This window comes from Pipra filicauda, unplaced genomic scaffold (assembly GCF_003945595.2).
Source record: "Pipra filicauda isolate LSUMZ 115617 unplaced genomic scaffold, ASM394559v2 scaffold12_size5214236_pilon, whole genome shotgun sequence".
Classification (NCBI taxonomy): domain Eukaryota; kingdom Metazoa; phylum Chordata; class Aves; order Passeriformes; family Pipridae; genus Pipra; species Pipra filicauda.
The window spans coordinates 1,860,471-1,880,026 of NW_024103763.1; the positions used below are offsets into that span (position 1 = coordinate 1,860,471).

At 39.7% G+C, this 19,556-nt stretch overlaps 1 protein-coding gene across 2 annotated transcripts in view; it reads right to left on the bottom strand.

Moving 5' to 3' along the window:
* Positions 1–19,556, bottom strand: part of SMS (spermine synthase) — a 50,217-nt gene that overhangs the window by 26,767 nt on the left and 3,894 nt on the right. For both annotated transcript variants that reach the window (XM_027731102.2, XM_039377879.1), the window contains exon 2: positions 7,870–7,990. In XM_027731102.2, coding sequence (XP_027586903.1) covers positions 7,870–7,990 — 121 coding nt within the window. The remainder of the gene's footprint in view (positions 1–7,869; positions 7,991–19,556) is intronic.

A 19,556-nucleotide genomic window follows, 5' to 3' on the forward strand; every position in this document is an offset into this window, starting at 1 on the left:
GGAGATGACAGCATTAGAATACAGAGACAGTAACACTGCAGAACCAGCACTCATTTCATCAAATTGTTCCCTCTACCAGAATAGCAGGGTCTCGACATCTGGGGCAGGGGGATAAGAGATGAAAAGGCTGGCACCAGGCTGGAGCAGTGTAGTGGGATAAAGATTCAAGTTCCAAGTGTCTAGCTGGTATTCTCAGACAGTTAATTTGTAGTAAAAAAAACCTGAATGAAATTCAAAATTCTCAAAAGGCAATACAGATTCAGATTGGTTATACCTTCGTTGTAAGTCACTTAGCTGAAAAGTAAGCTAAAATGCCTGTAAAGATTTAAACAGGCAGCAAACAGTACAAGTATACTCAGAAGTGACCAGTCTAGTAGTATCAAGGCAGCAGCAGCAGGCCAAACCTGAACCCACAAAAGACTTACTAGCTTCAATCAGCAGAGAGCAAAGGCTATACTGGCTTTTGTTACATTACATTTGTCTGTTTGGCAGAATACATGTGAATGCAGGTTTGCAGCAGCAGCAGCTCTTTTAATATGTGGAAGAGGGTTCTTAAGAACAATGATAATACTGTTTCCATTTTCTACCTATAAAAATACAGCAAAGACCACTTTAGAATCCAAAGGAGGGGAAAAAAATATGAAAAATGAAGTTTTCCTCAAAAGTCTCCCCTCCTTCCTCTTGTCTTTCTGAAAAATATAATTCCTGTTTTAAAATAAAACACTGCCACACTTTTGGTGCGTGCTTGCATGTACTTTCATAAAAGTAGTGAGGAAAAAAGCTCAGTGAAGAGGTATCTTCTTCCTTTCCATTAGGCAAGGAAATTGCCTCTGAAAAGCAGCCCCTACTGTAACAAGGTTCCACTTGCTGCTCCTGCACAGGAGCCACTTCTAAGGCAGTGCTCAAGGTTTTTGTGCTTGTATGCAAACGAGTGTCAACAACAGCAACAATTTCTGTTGAGTGCTGAGTCTGGAGTGCTCCGTCTTAGCACCTGAACAGGGAACATTGGATGTTAACAAATAATTCCCAACTGCACAAATGAAAAAGTAACTGCTTGAAACAGAGAAAGGCTTTGGATGAGCGTCCTCTTTATTAAAAAGAACTAGAAGTAGAAAGACCAATATATTCTAAGCCAAAATGTGTGTCCTACGTTAGTTACTTGTACTGAGGAGTAAGAAAAACTGCAATCCCATGTATTTGAGAAAGGACTTCCCAAGAGCACCCTACCCAAAGAAGAGAACTGGACAGACAGACAGATGCCTACAAATTCCTCTTTACCCATCAAAGTTTTATCTGCTGGCACTAACTTTGAGTTTTCTATAAAACACACTAAATAATTCAAGTATTTGAAAAATAGCTTGCTAGTAAAAGTATCATCAACTGTCAAACTACTCAATGAGAAAGAAAATGAAAATCTGCTTATACCAGGAAATAATAAAAATTTTTTAAAAGTCACGACACTGTTTCTTTAAAGCATTTTTTTAAAGTATTCACCTAAATTACAAAGCACTTAGGGACCTCAAGGAACAAAGCAATCATTTTTTTTCTCTACACCATTATTCCATTCTCTTTTTATAAAAAAAGAAAATTAAACAAATGAAAGCTACAACAGTTCTAAACTGTTGCTGATTCCTATCAACTACTTTCCATTCTTCAGCTCATTTTTACACTCTGGGTAACCACATGAATAAACTACAACATTTTAGCCTGAAACAAAGAACTAAGGAATGTTCATCCTGCTCCTTTAAAATATGCTGACTAGCATACAGAGTGGTTAGCAAAAGACTAACACAGAAAAGAAAAAAGTAAACACACTCACTCCTCCCTTCACAGTGTTAACATATTCGTCATCATCTGACATACAAACCAAATTCAACTGGGTGTATCTTGCACTGTTGTGAACAGTGAAGTCAAACACCAGTAGGATTACACTTCTCTAAACAAGAATTTAGACACAGAACAGAAATTAAATATGGGTATGTGTATAGAGGAGGTCAAAGCTTTTCTAAAAGACAGTCTTCTACTGCAGAAACAATGACTCAAGGTTCAGGTTTTGTGGGTTTTTGAAGATCTTCCAGGTGGAATTTGACAAAAGAGGGGGTACAGATGCACAGAGGAAAGAAAAACCCTGGTGGGTGTACACAGTTGTCATGGTTTGAGAGCTCCAAAATCTAATTCCCTAGTCCAAGTCCCCCTCCCACATCTCAACCCAATGTGAGATGGGTTTTCCAGACACCACATGAAACTCAAAATGGGGGGAAAGGGAATATATATTACAATGACTATACAAATAAATACTACAATATATTATATACAATCTTAGCTATCTCTGCCATGACATAAGTATTTACAATGGATCAAATCTCTTCTCCCCTCCAAATAAAAATCTAGGAGGGAAGAAGGAAGATCCTTTCCACCTTCAGAGCAGCAATGTCTCTAAGGCAGCAGGTTCTCTTCTTCTCATTTAGCAGCTGTAGCTGGATCTCTGCCAGTACACACGAGGGGTATCCAAGCCCCTCGGCCCGTCGTCTTCAAGCGAGGGTCTTCTCTTCCATGGACTGCGTAGCAGGGACAAAACTCACGTCACCACAGTCATATCATGGGGTGTAAGACCCCCATGAAGGTCCCTTCCTCAGGGGATTCACCCCGAGTCAGAACATCTCAGGCAGCTTTCAGTTGAAAGCCTTTGCCTCAAGAGTTCTATCAGAGCTCCTGTGCTCTGTCTCAGGCTGCCAGCTTGGCAGCAGCAGCAAAGGGGGACCAAGGTCACCCCCTCTGCATTCCTTTAATCGTCCCGGTCCAGCTTTCCAGGACGCCTGAGTTTTTCAGCTCTTTTCTGCAGTGCTGCTGCAGTTTTAGGACTTCCATTCAGTAGGAGTCCATTCTTTCCACTTAGGAAAGTGGAAAGGTCACTTAGGAAAGGTCACAAAAGGAGTTTGGGGTTTTTGGTTCAGTTTCTTACCCCAACTCTGTCTCTGTAGAGTTTAGTTGTGCTCTCTCTGCTGCTGGCTCTCTCTCGGCTCTCTCAGACAACTCTCTGTCTTTCTTGGCTACATGTTTGTTGCTGCTTCTTCAATTATCTCTTGGCTCCTAGCCACAATCTCTGGACGCTGCTGTTGCTCTGTCTCTGCTCACTCACGGTGGAGAAAACTTCTTTAGTTTTCAGTCACAGATACTTAGCCCAGTCTAACACTGTTCCAAGTCCCTGCCGCCCCTCCAGCCGGGGTTGGGGGGCCAGAGCCCCCCAGGGGGCTCCTGCCCTCACTCCTCATGGTCTTACAACATGGCTACTTCTTCTACAACTACAACTTTCTCTTCCGTTCTGCTTGTGATATGTTTATGTTTTGCAGAAGCGCTCATTGGGTAAAACCTCAAAACTTCAAGGGTCACCACCCCCTGGGGTTTTACCATTTTATAACTTCAGGGGGGAAAACTGTTTCCCCCACCACAACAGTGTAACAGAAAAACACCTGCTCACAAAGCAGTGATGATATTAAAGCTAGTACTTGGAAATTGATATCTTCTTAATACTATATTTTAATGATTTTTCTCCTTGCCCTAACTTTAACAACTCCTGTCAATCTTTTAAAATATACTGGGCACTATGACTCTATACAAAGTACTATATACATTAAATGAAATAAAAACTTCACGTTTTTAAAACAAACTTTTAACTGTCCTATCCAAGGGAGGTAAGTGGCACTTGAGTAAAAGCATGTTCCTTAATGGGACCCTGAAAACATTCTGAAAGTGATCTGGAAACAGACTCAGAAAACGAGACTGCTGGGGCCCCAAAACTCAGACACAGAGCTCCTCTCCTGTATGTACAATTGTTCCCCAAGCAGCTTTGGGCAAGAGGGATGGCAAAGCAGAGAGGTGTATCCATCCCCACCACTACAGACAAGAACTTGAGTGGCTCAAGTGACCCATTTTCTGCCCGACTCTAGAGACACAATCTAGAGACTTGTGTCGACAACCCCATTAGTAAAAGTTTTCAGCTGGACCTCCCTCAATTAGGTCCTTTGTCAGAGTAAATCACCAAGTAAATGGACCAGGTAGAGTTGCCACATGTGACTTTTGCTTGCTTAGCTTTGGACAAAGGAGAACAGGGATCTGTTGCTTCAGTAATGACAACAGGAAAGCATGTCTTAATCCCCAAATCAGCTCCAATTCGCTTCACGAACGAAGCCCTCCTCGGGGATGTTCACGTGCTATCTTTGTCAGAGAAAAAGTTTTGTCAAGAGCAGTGCCCACAGTTCAACACTCCAGCACGGGGCACACTGCAGGCTGTGGGGGTTATCTCTGCAGACTTTGCAGACACTGTTTAGCAATACGTTACTATCTCACCTCAAACATTTTTTTCCAGAGATTAGTGCCCAACTTGTTACATCAGCTGTGCATCTTTGTTTAGCAATGGCTCAGTCACGTTTGGTTGGTTATGTCTGTTTATGTGCACATACTCACGAACCCCCTACTCACATTCAACATCAACTCCTGCATCTTTCATCCTCTGGAACTTGTCACAAGTTACACCTAGTCATCCTTAGAGGAAACTGCTCATGACATACCTACCCCTCACAGTTTTGAGTTTTTACTGTGAGCTACTTCTGTTTTGAAGGGAAGAGGAAAAATCTGCATGAGCTGGCTAATTTCTTCCTAGTTGTGTCAGGTAATATTTTTTTGTTCATTTAAAATGTATGACATTTGAAGTCACTAAGATAAAAAGCAGACAAATGTGTTAGTATTAAAATAAAGCCTCTTTAGCTAGTATCAAAACCTCCATGTGCTCATAAGTTCATTCTTACAATTCATGAAATGTGTTTGTTTTGCAGGGTTTAACTGTCCAGTCTATTAGGTTTTATGGGTTTACACCTTCATTTGTTTCAGTTAACTGAAACAAAAATCAAACAAATACAAACAAACTACCTTAAGGCAACCTTAAACAGCATGTTTCTGTAACCACAGGGAACAAAATTGCTGAGGTCCCAAAACTCAAAGTTCTCCTGCACGTGCATTCCCCAGACCACTTCAATGGGGCTGGCAAAGCACAGAAGGTACTTTAGCTGGACAACTTACTGTCTGTAGTGGTGCTGGTTAAAGAGGGTAATTTTCAAGGAAGATAAATACAGTGTGCACTGGAGCTCAGCCAGCAATGAATAGACCAAGAGGAAGCAATAACCACTTTATTAATTTACATTTAATACTGCATTAGAAAAACAATTGTTCATTTGCAAGGAGCTCTCTCAATATTCAGTTTTTCCATGCACTCTTGTTCTTCAATCTTCAGTTTTGAGGCTGTATCCCAAACCGCAGTTCTTCATTATGTTTAGCATGTTCTCCTGGATAGCTTCTCTTAAAAGTTCAACAGTAAACAATGGTCAGGGGTATACAGAACCACACCCCAAAAAACAGACCCTTCCCTTTCCCGACAGGAAGTCCACTAGGCCCACTTTCCCCATCTTCACCCTCTCATAGTAAGAATATTGTGAACCATTCTCTGGTGTAAAAGGTTGCATTTAGCTGCATAGTGAAAAGCTGGACTATTCAAAGTGTCACGATGCTGGAAAGTACAAGGTTAATGAAAGCAAAACACACAGGAAATAACCCACTTAGAAATCTGTCCCAGAGCTCAGCAATTGCTGAAGCTCATCTATTACACATGGTTTTCAGGAAACAGCATGGTAGGGCACTGGGTGGAAGTGAGGAGAACAGGATGCTATCCACATGAGGACAGTTCTGAAGCAACTGAACAAAGGTAGATTTCATTAATTTATAGTTCTCCAATACATTGCCAAGCCTATAGTCAGAGCAATAAGGTTATCCATATGTGGTCTGTGCTTTACCAGGGAAACTGGCAACTTGACCAACTCCTCTGTATCCATGAGAGCACTGTACACCAGTGTACTGGTTTGTCTCTCTCATTAATTACTCCCTACCCTTCCTACGCAGAGAAATCAACTTTGACATCTTCTCTCCCTTCACACATTCAATAGTATTATACTCCAGCACTTGACAAAGACAATGGAATTTGCAGCAATAAGTATTTCCAGTTGGCAGTGCAGTAAGAGAAATCAAGTTAAATATTTTAAAATTTAGAGTTTCATAAGGACCTTTTTCTCAGAGATGCTTCCATGTGCCAGTTCAACTACCTCCTGGAAAAGTTATACAATGAAAATCTGTTCTCTAGAAAGTTCCTGGAACACGTCAAAAGACAGATAATTTTAACTCTGGACACTGTTCCTTTAGAAGGGGCTGTCCTCTTCAGGGGAATGATCAGATGACCTTGCAATGGGGAAACCCAGTTTGAGAATTCACATCTCATGTCACTTTCAAACTCAAGGAAACACAGGAAAGCAAATAAAGTCTATGTAGTTAAAGAAAGTCAACCTTTAAATCTTCTAAGGCTTTTTTACTTTTAGTATTTTATCTTTAATTTGTTCAGAGGTTGTATATCCTGGATATTATCTTTTTAGGAGAATTAATTACAAGCTTAACCAAGTAAGGATAGAGGAAGGATAGCACCAGAGTAGTAAATTTTGCTATCTTTTCACTGACCTCAGAAACAAAAAGTTATCCAGAACTGGAATTATTTAGGAAGAATACAAAAGCACACATAACAAAGACAGAATAAGCAAGGCTGTGCAAAAACAAGATATAAGTAACAAGGTTTTATAGGTACATCAAGTATAGAAAACAATTTAAATCAGAAAAAGCCAGTGCCACATTGAAAAAGCTAACTGAACTATACCAAGCACTTAATGGAGCACAATTGGGAATGATAAACATAAGACTAGAGTCACATCAGCTTACTTGTTACCTTAATTTGGGTCCCAAGCTTGCCAGTGTAGTTCTCTAAACTATTTTATATATATAAAATAGATAGATATGAAGATGTACATACAAATATGTTCAAACACAGTAAATACAGAGACAAATTCTAGCAGGCAAAACACACACCTAGGATATGATTTTCCTTCTAGAGATACCTGTTCTCTCTTATTACAAAGAGAACTTAAAAATCCTTAGCAGTTGTCATATGTTACAAATGCGGCCAAATGAGTTGCTTAATCGAACACCCAGCAGAAGATAGCCAAAAAATTAAAGCTTATTCAGCTTAATTTCAATCCTAGAGAACAAAGTAAGTAGAGATTAAAAAAAAAAAAAAAAAATCACAAATCCCAAATCCAACCACCAAAAGAAAAAAAAACCCAAAAGCAGCAACTGCCACAATGGACGTGAAGAAGAAGTAATTGAACAACTATAAACAAATGAAGTGCAATAAAATTGTGGTAGTTCACAGATTAATGGAACCATAATCAACTAACCTTCACACTGTAAAGCAGTATCAGGAAATAAAGTGAATGTGGTTTTTCTCACCTGTTTGCCCCAGCAGACTGAGCTTAATGTGAGTGTCACTAATGACACCAATCACCCTTATCACGCTGTTAGTTACTTCAGTAGTTGCTTGATAATTTGAAGTATAGAATATAGCATTTGAACACACAACAAAACAGGGACAGAAAGGTTTCATTATTCACATGCTAAGGTTAGACTAGAACATATTTAGACATTTTGAGGTAAGAAGAATTACAAATACATTTAACTGACTTGAGCTGTCCTGCATCTGGAAGGACTGGTCCTGAGACCAAGGCACCACACTGTGGTACAGACCAGACTAGTCAGTTCAACTGTTCTGATATCCAAACTGCAAGATGACATACTCCAGATTATAAACAGTTTGCTTTATTTTAGCTACTTCATATGCAACAGATTGCCCTGTCAACACTACAGGAAACCCAACATGAGGAGAAATAAATATTGTAAGGGAGGACAGTGGGAATATAATCTACAGCGATAAAATCCACTCACCTGCCATTTTTTTTGATGTAGGTTGCTAAATAACCATGGTCTTCCCAGTTATGAACTGTTTCTGTCATTCCCTGCTCCTGAAAAATGGGCTGTAGAGCTTTAAGAACGGCATTGCAATCAGCTGCAAGATTAAGAGAGAAATAATAATCAGTAAGGATTTTCCACTCAAGTCACTTCTGCCTTCCTTGAAAGGCTGAGCAGTTTTTTCTGGTAGCCTGGATTAATATCTGAGCACCATTGGAACAACATCCTTCATGTATCTTCTCTCTCCATCCCCAGAGATGTTTCTCATTGCATGGGGATCCAAACAGTTTTCTTTTAAATTCAGTTTTCACACCTAAGCAGAAGTGGTTATCTGCTATGGATATAGTAATAGTACTTTCTTTATGACTACTGTTGGTCACCTTCTGTATCACAATTCAGACAAGTCCTTACTCATATAATTACTTTTAAAATCATTTAAAACACAAACAATAATCCCAAAAAGAAACCACAGCACTGACGTGAAAGTTTGAAAAAAATGCTGAGCTGTAGGACAGGGAAACTACAAAGGCATTGAAAACTAGAGAGGGCAAACCAATCTATTCCCTATATCCCTACAGAAACATCCATTTTTAACATCCAGGTCAGAGATGGTCTCCAGTTGAAATCTTCCTGATGCTACGCAAGAGATCTCTCAGAAAAGCACACAAAAACCCATTTGGAAATAACTGAGGTTACTCTGGCAATTATCTTCAAAAGTAAGCTCATGATCTGTCTATAAAGACATTTCTTCAGTCAGAACATAATGATTTCAGAAGCCTCAAGTTTGCTGTACACAGTTTTGTGGGTTTTTTTTACCCACAACATTGTTCATTATAACTACTTTAGATTCTCCAAACAAGTGTCTCAAAAACAAATTGCAAGTTTTGCCTATTTACTTCAGAATCAACAAGGTGAGAGGTCATGGAGGATGCTGGTAAGGCTGCACTTACCAGAAGAGGAACAAAACTGGAAGGACTGTCATGCCAGTGAAGAGACCTAACAAAGTAATTATCTACAGGCTGTCCTAGTGAGGCAACTATCATAATTTTTGCTTCACAAACACAGATCTAAACCACTATGGTCATGTAATATGTCAGTAATGCAACCAGGATTTAGAGTCACTCTATCAGAGAAACCACCTGGCACAGCCACATTATGGAGGCACAGCTTATAGCCCAATGTTTCAGCACAGATATTCTTCCCCATCACAACTTTACTAAAGAGTTATTCCCAAGGTAATTATTTTGTTTTAATCTCTGCCTCCAAAATGCAGGGAATACATTGGAAACTAGTAAGTGTAGCCTGCAGACATAATCAGCAAGTTTCCAGGATGCTATTGAGTTGTACCAGCTACAAAGAAACAAAAAAGCCCACACCAAATAAATCCAAATTTAGCTCATCTATCATCTCTGTGAAACTCCACAGTAGACTAAGCTAAAAATCTGATTACTTGAAAATTATGTTTGCCCATCTGTAAACGCTGGACTCAATTACCCCTGGACATTTTAACCAGACAGACTGAAGTAACAGATAGTGTTTACTTTAATCTTCCTCAAACAAAGTCAAGACCAAACCAATTCCTCAACAGTCAAGGATATTTAATAAAAATGGAAAGGTTTTGCTTCTCATTGCCCAAACTATCTGATCTTGATGCATGTTTTAAGATACATACTTACTTTTCAACTTTTGTTCCTCACTCATTAATTCCCCATGTGGCAAATTAAGGGAAAACAGAACCAATAGAAGAACTAAATTCTGTAAATGATTTAACTGCTGGCCCCTTCTCAGTCTCACCACTGATAAAACACCACACAGAGTCCACCACCACTATGAAGATTTTTACTCCCCCCCCTTCCTGTAAAAGTCTGCATCATTTGTACCAGTAAGTTTTCAGGCTTCCAATCTAGCATCAGGTACTACCATGGTACAGGCAATAATTAAGGCTCAGAAGACATAGCTTGTCTGCCCAATAGCTGTGGTTACAGTGGGCCAACAATCAAGTCAACATTGTTTTCAGACATCAAAAGCATAGATGAAGTGGGGCCATAATTAAAAGCCACAGTTCTTAAACTGATTCTAATCTCTGCAGCTTTGCACTGGGACAGGAACTTTGCAATGCACACTTTAAACCTGCAGTTTCTGGCAGGCATCAGCACTCATTCTGGAGAGGACAGGAGCAGCTGCTCCAAGCCAATACACTCACAAAGAACTTGTCACTTCAGACGTGGTTCACTCTTTCTGCCTCACATTTGTTTCCTTGCCCCACTCCTTTGTCTTCTCCCTCAACTTTTCCAAGACATATACTCATTTCTGTCCCTTCCTTACTTCTTAAGTCACCACCATAACAATGTTAAACAGGAACTCAGTTTAATAATGCATACAATACCCTTCCAGGGCAGTAAAATAGCATGAAATCCAAGATGAACTAGTATGCAACCGAGCCCCAGAACATCTCACTTCCACAGCTCCTGCAAGACATAGTAAGATGGAGAACAGAGTGGAAGAACTGAAGTGCTCATGCCACATTTAGCCTGTTTTCAACAGCTTCAAGTATTCCTGTGACGTGTATCCTGGCAGATGCTGCAGGACAAACATCACTGATATTTTTCTGATTCATGAACACACCAATCCCTCACAACCTGCTCATCACTCAGCAGCAGATTTCTTTGCTAAGCACCCAGGCACAAGCTTGATTAAGGCCTTCCTATTATGCTATTAACTTTAGGAAATTAAAACAACATGCTCTTTCATCAGTTCTCTTTTTAGTTATACCACACAAGATTTGCCTTGGAGGGATAATTAATTCTCCCAAGTTGGAAACTCCTTTATAAAATGTCCGAGGCACAAGTGGTTGCTCGAAGGCATCAGGAAGTTTCAGCAATCTCAGGATCTCTCACCCAAATCCACTTACCACTGCCTCACTCCCAGCTCAGATATGCTTGATCAAGCATTCATAAGCAAAAAGGACAATGATGACTAGAACAATAGGAACACCTTTGAATCTACATCAAAATGTTTATTCAAGTAGTTACTACTTTTTCTTCTATTCGAGAACAAAGGAAACAGACTCCAGTTACCAAGAATGAAATACTGTTTTAAGTATTTGGTAGAAGAAATGGCAAATGCCTGGAGTTTCAACTGTAGAGAACAGAAAGAAAAAACCACTGTATAAGATTTGAGATATACATATTTTTCAGGAGTATTATCACCCAGTTTAGCCAGAAAGTTTTTGAATCCCAGCACACGTAAGAGATGATTCGCAGAGGTTGCAAACACTCCTGTGACATCTGAGCAGCAAAACAGCCATTACCTGAGAGTAATCTGTGAACATGAGAGCTTTCAAAGTTCAGTTACTGTAAGCATCCAGGCCCGCCTCATGCAAAACACCAGCTAGTTTCACCCAGATACTCCAACAAGGAGCTCAAGTAATCTGCTATTGAGCCAGACTATTCTGGTTGGAGACATCCTCATACCAGATATTGACAAAAATCTTAGTAAGCAGTGGGAGCAGATTAGCTCTCATTTGAAAATATTCACACTATTTCCAACTCCAAATTTTTCTTACCCTGATTTTACATAATTTCCTTTAACAAGTGAGAATGTAACATAACCAAAATAATAGGACACATCAAAGCACTTATATATGCTTCTGCATTTGATGCATTTTTCCCTTGGTAGCTACATTTTCAATAGAGAAAGGTGAAGAAAACGAAAATCAAATTAAATGTTTCATTAAGAATAAGTTAAGGAGTTAGCACACATTAGGAGATAAAATGCAGAATATGATAATAGCAAACAGCAACCTGAATGGCTGCTATATTGTTTCAGTATAATAAATTGCTGCGTAATGCAAGTCTGATATTCTTGCACACAGGCAAGTCCAATTCTCAAAAAATATCACAGGAAAAGGAAATACACAGAGACCGGGGGGAGGTGTCAGGTACAAATGACGAAGGGAGCACACCTGAGAGAGATTAATTTCTAAGCAGGTGAGGTCCCAGGGGCAGTTCAAGAAGAGCAGCAGGAGACTGTGCCTCCAGCCTGCTACAGCAGCACACCTGACTGCACTGGCACTGAGCCCATCAGAGTCAAGTTAGGCCACTCACAGTGCCTCCCTCCACCACCACTTACTGGAAATAGAGACACCAGGTTATAGGTGTACAGAGGATCTCACTCAAACTAATCCAAGGCATTTTTCCAATGCCAATATGGTATCTCAATCATAAAAAACCTGCAGAATCAGAGGTGTGCTGCAGAAATGTTTAGTGAACAAATTGTTCATAAATTTTAAAATCCAGAGTCAAAGAGAAGCTTCGGGCTCCTGTGCCTGTACTTTACATGCCCTAGCTTTCTTTTAGGCACTAAAACAAATTGAGAGCTAAAAGTCACAGTAGTTTATGGAAAGTCAACAGCCCCATCCCACAAGCTTCCCCTCTCCACCGTACATGAGAGGATAGAGCAATACATAAGAACTTGCAGATAACTGGTTATCATTTAGTCACCAACCACCTCCATAGCAATCTTTTTCTTAAAACTTCAGAACTGTACTCCTTTTGTCCTAGCTAAATGGATCTGTCTGCATGGAAAATGAGTGCACAGAGAACACTGCTGTTTGAAACAGACACTGGCTCAACTAAGGACTTGGAAAACCAACAGTTGCCTAAAGAGGTCCCTATCCTTCAAGAACAAAATAACCCCGCGCCTCACAAGAACCAAAGTACCCCCCCTTGGAGCACACTCCAAAGCCCCTGCTTTCATTACTGCCTAAAACAAAGCAGCAGCTTTTTCCTGACATATTAACACACATAAATGAAAAACAATTGGCCTTAGCAACAAACACCTCCCAGGTATTAAGTTCGAAAGTCTCCCATCAGAACCCAGACACACACACACAGGAAAAATCCTTTGTTTTGTCCTTGCCAGCTCTGCAAAAGCAGAAAACAGAAGGAAGCAGAAAACTATACTAAAATTATTCCTTTCAATCAATTTGCACCTGTGAGGATCATCCTCATTATACCCATTTATACACAGAAGTCAAAAAATCATCCATCAGGCGTAAAGGGGCAGGCATCAAGTGGAAACAGTCACCTACTATTCACCCATCCATAAGAAAACAGATCAAGTTTTCCAGTGCACTTACTCCATGTCATTGTGTATCACACAAAGTTAAGAGCAGAGGCTGCTTTTTCCTAAAGAGTTTCCACAGAACATCTTCCACACTCCTACTCTTAAGGATTTCCAGCTACACAGTGAATACAGGCAAAACCAGCTATACTGTGTCACAACAGGAAGAGCATGAACTTACTGTCACATCCACATATTCACCACAGCCAATCTAAGTCACTCTTCATCCAAATGTCCTTTGGGAAACGATGAGTAAAACAATCATGAATCAGAATGAGCTCTCAAAGTATTAAAGAAACCCAACAACAAACAGGAGAATTCAACTCTCTCTCTTCCCCTGCACTACCACCTTTATGTTAGTTCACATTGCCAAGAGGAACACACAAAAAACACAAACCCACATGAGATAACAAAGCTCTCTGCCAAACACTAGAACTTGTCAGTGCAGTATTTCTGAAAGCCTCTTCCCAGACATTCAACTTTTCTACTTAAGACATCTTTCTGTGTGCATCCTTCTGGCACAGCCAGGTCAGGCAGCTATCTAGATATACAGCATATCCAGCACATGTTCAGACAAAGCTTCATGTGTTTCAATTTGTGCCCACTACCTCTTGTCCTGTCGTAGGGCACCACTGAGGAAAGTACAGCTTCTCCAGTCGCCTCATCAGGTATTTTTTATATATTAGTATATATGTTTAGAAGTTTGACATGGTGCTTAGGGACATAGCTCAATAGTGGACTTCCAGTTGCTGCTCACTTCTTGGGTGGGCCCAGCAGATCAGTTTTCAATCCACCTCATTTTAGATTTTTCTAAACTGTACTTCACCACATAGTCCATGAAGATGTTACTGGAGAGCATGGAAAGTCCTACTAAAGTCTAGATTAACAGCAATCACTACCCAATCCTTTGACCACAGAATGCTAGCAGGTGGGCTAGGCATGACCTCACCTTTGGAAAGTAATGTCAGCTATGTCCACTTTCAAGTTCTCAAGAGGTTTGAAAATAGTTTCCAAGACTTACTCCATCACTTTCCCAGGAATCATCAAGATGAAGTTGATTGAATCTTTCCTCTTGCTCTTTTGAAGATAGTGATTTTCTTTCAGTCTCAGATTTTTTGCTCAGATGCACCAAGAAAATTTTTTTTGGAAAGTCACATATCAATAAGGAACAGGATATGTTCCTTCTGAATAAAGAGTACCATGCACCTTCCAAAAACTATATCCACCTTCTTCCCTGATCTTCTCCTCATGGCAAGAATCTCACAAAGATGATTGGTCTTTCTTCTGCCACTCACCAGAATTAGGTTTGTGGAAGCACAGGGAAAAAAACACAAGAAAAGCTACTTCAACTTTCCCAAGATCACCTTTTTAAAGCTGAACTTTTTCTTGTAGTTTCAAAAGACACTACAACTTTCTAATAAGGGTGATCAAAGTAACAAAATATATAGAGGGGCTTTCAGATGGCACTAGCACACAAACACACTTTCTAAGATAGCTCATACAGTCACATATCACCTTTATGGAATACGGAATAATCTTTGTCCAAGTCTCCAATGTTAATGTAAAGAGAACAGAGCTACACAGATACAATCTGGAGCCTTTCTTATATAACTACCAAAAAAAAAAAAAAGTCAGGAACACAACCAGCAACTCATTACTTAAAACACTAGCAAGAATTCAACTAAAAATGATGGTTATACATGAACCGAACAGCTCTGCTTGAGAGTTACTTGGGAAATCAACCACTGCAAACATACTTGTCCTGGTTTGCTTACTGCACAAATACAGGGTCCCTCTGCTTGTGGATTCATCGGTATCTGAAGGCTCACTCCTGATGCCTCCTGCAGCACAATGCACTACAGAAGATTGAAAACAATCCACCACAAGAAACTATAAAAGAGGGGTTTTTCCTTCTTAGCTTTTGGCAAAACTTTTAGAAGACCCTCATTGCTGCTGGAAGCACCTGAGGGACCATATTATGTTTTTCAGTTAGAGAGGACAAGTCCCACAAGAACATTCTATAAAACAAGTTTAAGACACTAAGCATGTCAAACTCTGACAGCCAGGACAACTCTGAAGGAGAAGCTATTTGAGTACTGCCCCTTCAAAAAAAAAAAGTCAGAAAGAGGAGAAAAGAACTGCCAGGTTACTATACCTTTCACAATAAACACATGCAGAGTTAAATAATGTTTAAAAAGTCTCTCCTGTTCATCCTGACATTTACAAATTATTTCCTTTTTTATTTGATAAAATACATGCTTTAAAATAGTTTTTCTATACCTTGCATCTAATTGCAGCTAGTTATGATGTGACATCCTATAACAGTTACCAACTTTTTAAATGCTTATCTTCTGGAATGGTGCACAACAGATCACAAAGTCTTGCCACTCTCTAGTAACTCTGAAAGAAAAAACATTTTAGGCTTCCACAGTTAACAGTGGCTTTGCATTCCAGAAGTCTCACTGCTGTTCAATATTCACACAAAAGTTTAGTTAAAAAAGCTTTTAACGGTTTTCCTTTCCCTAATTGCTATTTTACCCTGTAAGAGTCTTAAAGGTTTTTCCACTTTATACAAGGTCACTGTTCTTTAATACAGAAGTAACATTTGCTTAGATGATGCGAAATATTTGTCACACTGTTCTAAACAACCCACAAGCAGTATCTTTTACCTTTTAAGCATCTAAGTCTCACAACATACTCTTTCAGACTTACTGTTTAGTCAAGTCTAACTCTGCTATGGAAAGACATCATTTCATTAAACTTCTTGTAACTCTTCACCTCAACAGATTATCAGAGCTGAGCAGTAGGTCAAGAGGTAAACCAAAGGTATTTGCAAACTAACATCCTCACATGTAATTTTGGCATACCACCTTTACACAGAGTATTTATGCACTCAGAAAACCTCCTTCTTACAATGGGTAGCTTGAGCCTTAATATCAACAAATGTGGTTTCAATGCCTCAACTCCACTAACCTCACTTGTCTCTCCCACTAACGCATAAACTGAAGTCTATCATTTGGCATACAAAGACTGTTCACATTTTGAATCTTAGCACCAGTTGAAATATCTGCAGCCCTTCCATTCAAAAAAAAAAAAAAAAAAAAGACAAAATGCATTGGTAACAGAACTTCAGGATGCCTAAGTAATGCCAGCTCTCCTGTTCACTTACATCTCTCAAGCCATTTTCATCACCTAGTACCTGACCATCCTTTAGAAACACTAAGAAAAGTGATTAGTACTTGTCATATGTACCTTCCTCTCCTTCCAAGGATTTTGCTATTTAAAAGGCATGGTCAGAGAAGTGTACCTGAAACAGGAAATACTGATGTGTCAAAAGCAGTCTTCATTTCCTGCAGGAATTTGCCCAGCAGCCTCTAATCGGATCCTCCTGAAACATATGTCCCATGCTGCTAACCTCCACCTCTGCAGGTGACAGCTCCTTCAGGTCTCAGCAAGCAGCCATTGAAAATTCCACGTCATGTTGGAGAATCATATAATTATATTTTCAGAGTTCCAGTCATGAAGCATTTTAATCTTCAAAACTAGAAACCAACTAAAGCAGGGAATGAGTTCATAGAAGTCCTTACTACTAAAAATGGAAAGCTATTAATTCCTGTATTAACACCTCCTGACAAGCCCCATTTGTGCTCTGACACACAGCAGGCCAGTTCTCAGTCCAGACCTGTCAGAACTAGGCTGTGGAGACCTGCAGGGCTCAGCTCAGAACAGCCCAGCCAAAAGCACAGGCCGAGCCCACACCACTCAAGGAGGCTGCTAAGGGAACATAACTAAAACAGACCCACTCCTGAACCGCAGCTGCAAAGTAGCTGCAAACACACCCTTAGCCAAGGTTGCAAGTCCAGAGACATTCACTTGAGTCTTGTTTAATCTTTATTTACATGGTCTTCGCATACACATCATAGTCAAGGAGTCAGCACATTTTGCTAGCATACCCTAAATCACTAAGGTAAAGAGATAAGCATATTATCTGCACATTATCACTGTAATCAGATGTTTCAGCACTTCAGACAATTCAATACTTGACAGAACCAGTCAAATTTAGCTACAAGGATCAGAGGTGCCATTCCCCCACAACATGTTCAAATATACTTAACGTGTTTTTAAAGCTAACTGCAGTCAGCTCCTGCCAAAATTTGCCTCATAAGAAAAACAAAGCCCCAGCATCTCTAGTACATCAGGCAACAAAAGCACCCATCACAGAGAACATGAAATTAAAAATCACTCTCTGTATAGCTAAGTGCTCAAAGATTTTATTGATGAGGCTTCTCATTTATAATCTTAGCAATTTCCAAGTACTTAGTATTAGTTTAAGCCCTTCTCCTTCATACACAAGCTTGACTTACTTGAAAAACAACCCTGCAAGTCTTCAAGAAAAACATCAACTTTTCAGTGCCAGCCATCTCTTCTGCTTTCTCTGATATTTCCATGCTTAGTATGGGATGAAACATGACTCAACAGCTAAAACTGCTGATTATCTGCTAAATAAACCAAACCCAGTATCAACTCCAAATCATCTTTACTACAGCACAATAAAGCTAAAAGCACATGAGCAGCTGAACTCATATAGAGTTTTCACAGAGAGAAATTCAGGTAGAGGTTTCAGAGACGGTCACAAGAAAAAGCCAATACAGCACTCCTCCTCCTCATCTAGTTCTCTTAAACACTCCTCTTTCCGGGAAATCATCCCTTCAGAAAGGTATTTTTTTAATTAGTCCTTCAAGTGAGGAAACTCAACTAACAAGGCTTCTCAAAGGGATACAAAACTCAACCTTGTCTACTTTCTCCCCTCCAAAAATTTAGATTAGCACAGCCAAAAACAAGTACCACAAAACTGTGGTACTGCTCTATGAAGAACATCAAGACTTCCAATCAAAACAAAGACAAAAATGAAAATACTGGTTGAAGTGCACGCAGTTCAAATATTTAACAATTTGAAAGCTTAAGTAAAAACTTCAATACTGAAAGAATATTTAAGAGAGTAACTTAGAACAACTTATAATTAAAACTCTTTCCTCACGCAGATTCAGAATGTGCAGTAGACTCTGCAGACAGGAACAAAGTCACTGACAGAGCACGCTCAGCCCACAAAAGGTAATTCCCTTCTATCTCCACAAAAACATTCATTTGAGGAGAAACAGACCATGTGCACACACATCAATCTATCATTTTTCTTAAAAATTCAAGGATTGCCTTACCTGCACTCCAACCCCCGCATTCCCATTGTGTGCTAATTCATACAAGAGTTTTGTATGAATTTGTTTCAGCAACTGTGCCAGCTCAGGTCATCACTGCCCTCCTCCACCAGCTCACTCATCTGTGCCCTGGCCCTGAATATCATCAGCAGAACTGTCTGTGCCACCGTATCATGAATTATATATAACCCCCCAACAATAATCCCAAACAGTAAACCTGCAGACAGTTAAAACTAATTTCCAACTAAATGTCTTTTCAAAGTAGCTTTCCGAGGCAAACAGAAGAATCCAAATCTCCCCAGAGTCTCCATATTATCTCCACTCCCACCCTTAGAGAAATATGAAGAACACTGATCAATTCAATACTCAACAACCAAGAAAACTAAGCTTATATGACACATTCATGCATGGACGGGAACACTCCCATGTACAAGCAGATTTACAACATACAGTATATCTAAAATCAATCCTGTGCAGGTCTAAGGCATCAAGTATCTACATACTTTCATAATAAAGTCCTTAAAATAAATAACTTGAGGAGTCTCAAATTCATCCCTTTGGATAAAAAAATACACAACTAAGGCCTTCTACACCCCAATTAAGGAAGGCCACCTATCTGTGACCATTTTTATAAATGTTAAAGTAGTTTTCTTGTATTTTAGAATAGGGAACACTATACTGTTTGCTTGCTAAAGTTGTCTGTTTATCTCCCGGGTCACAGATATGTCTTCTCAAAGGGTTGAGCTCTATGGTTGCTAATTTAATCAGCTCTTGAGAAGACCATCACCAAAGTCAGGCTACACTATCCAGCTATCAGAGATTCAAGCTTGCTTATATTTAACTGACAGTTATATAGACAGGCAAAAGTGCCTTTCTTCTTTTGACTAATACATTTTTGTACCATACTTCAATAAATTTTTTTAAGTTTGAAAAAACTTGGCAGCTTTTAACAGAAGTACATGGCCTCGCTCAGCTCATGCAGCCCCGTTCCCAAGACAGGGTTGTGTTCCTCCCCACCTTAAACCAACACAAGAGGACCTGTTTTGTCCTCTAACTTCTCAGATCCATGTTTTTATTGACATTGCTGACCTCTCTCAGTATTTTCAACCACCTTACGGAAGTGATGATGGCAAATACTAAGAAATGCCTAATGTGACAGTTATCACTCTCAAGATCCTTGCTTTGTACACACGGGAATCCTAAAGAATGCACCACAATCCCAATAGTCCCAGAGAACTGGACTGCCTGAAGAAAGCAAAGCTGTTATTGAAGGGCTTTGTCATGTGCCAAGTAAGTCAGACAGTGAGAACAACCCAGTAGAACCTG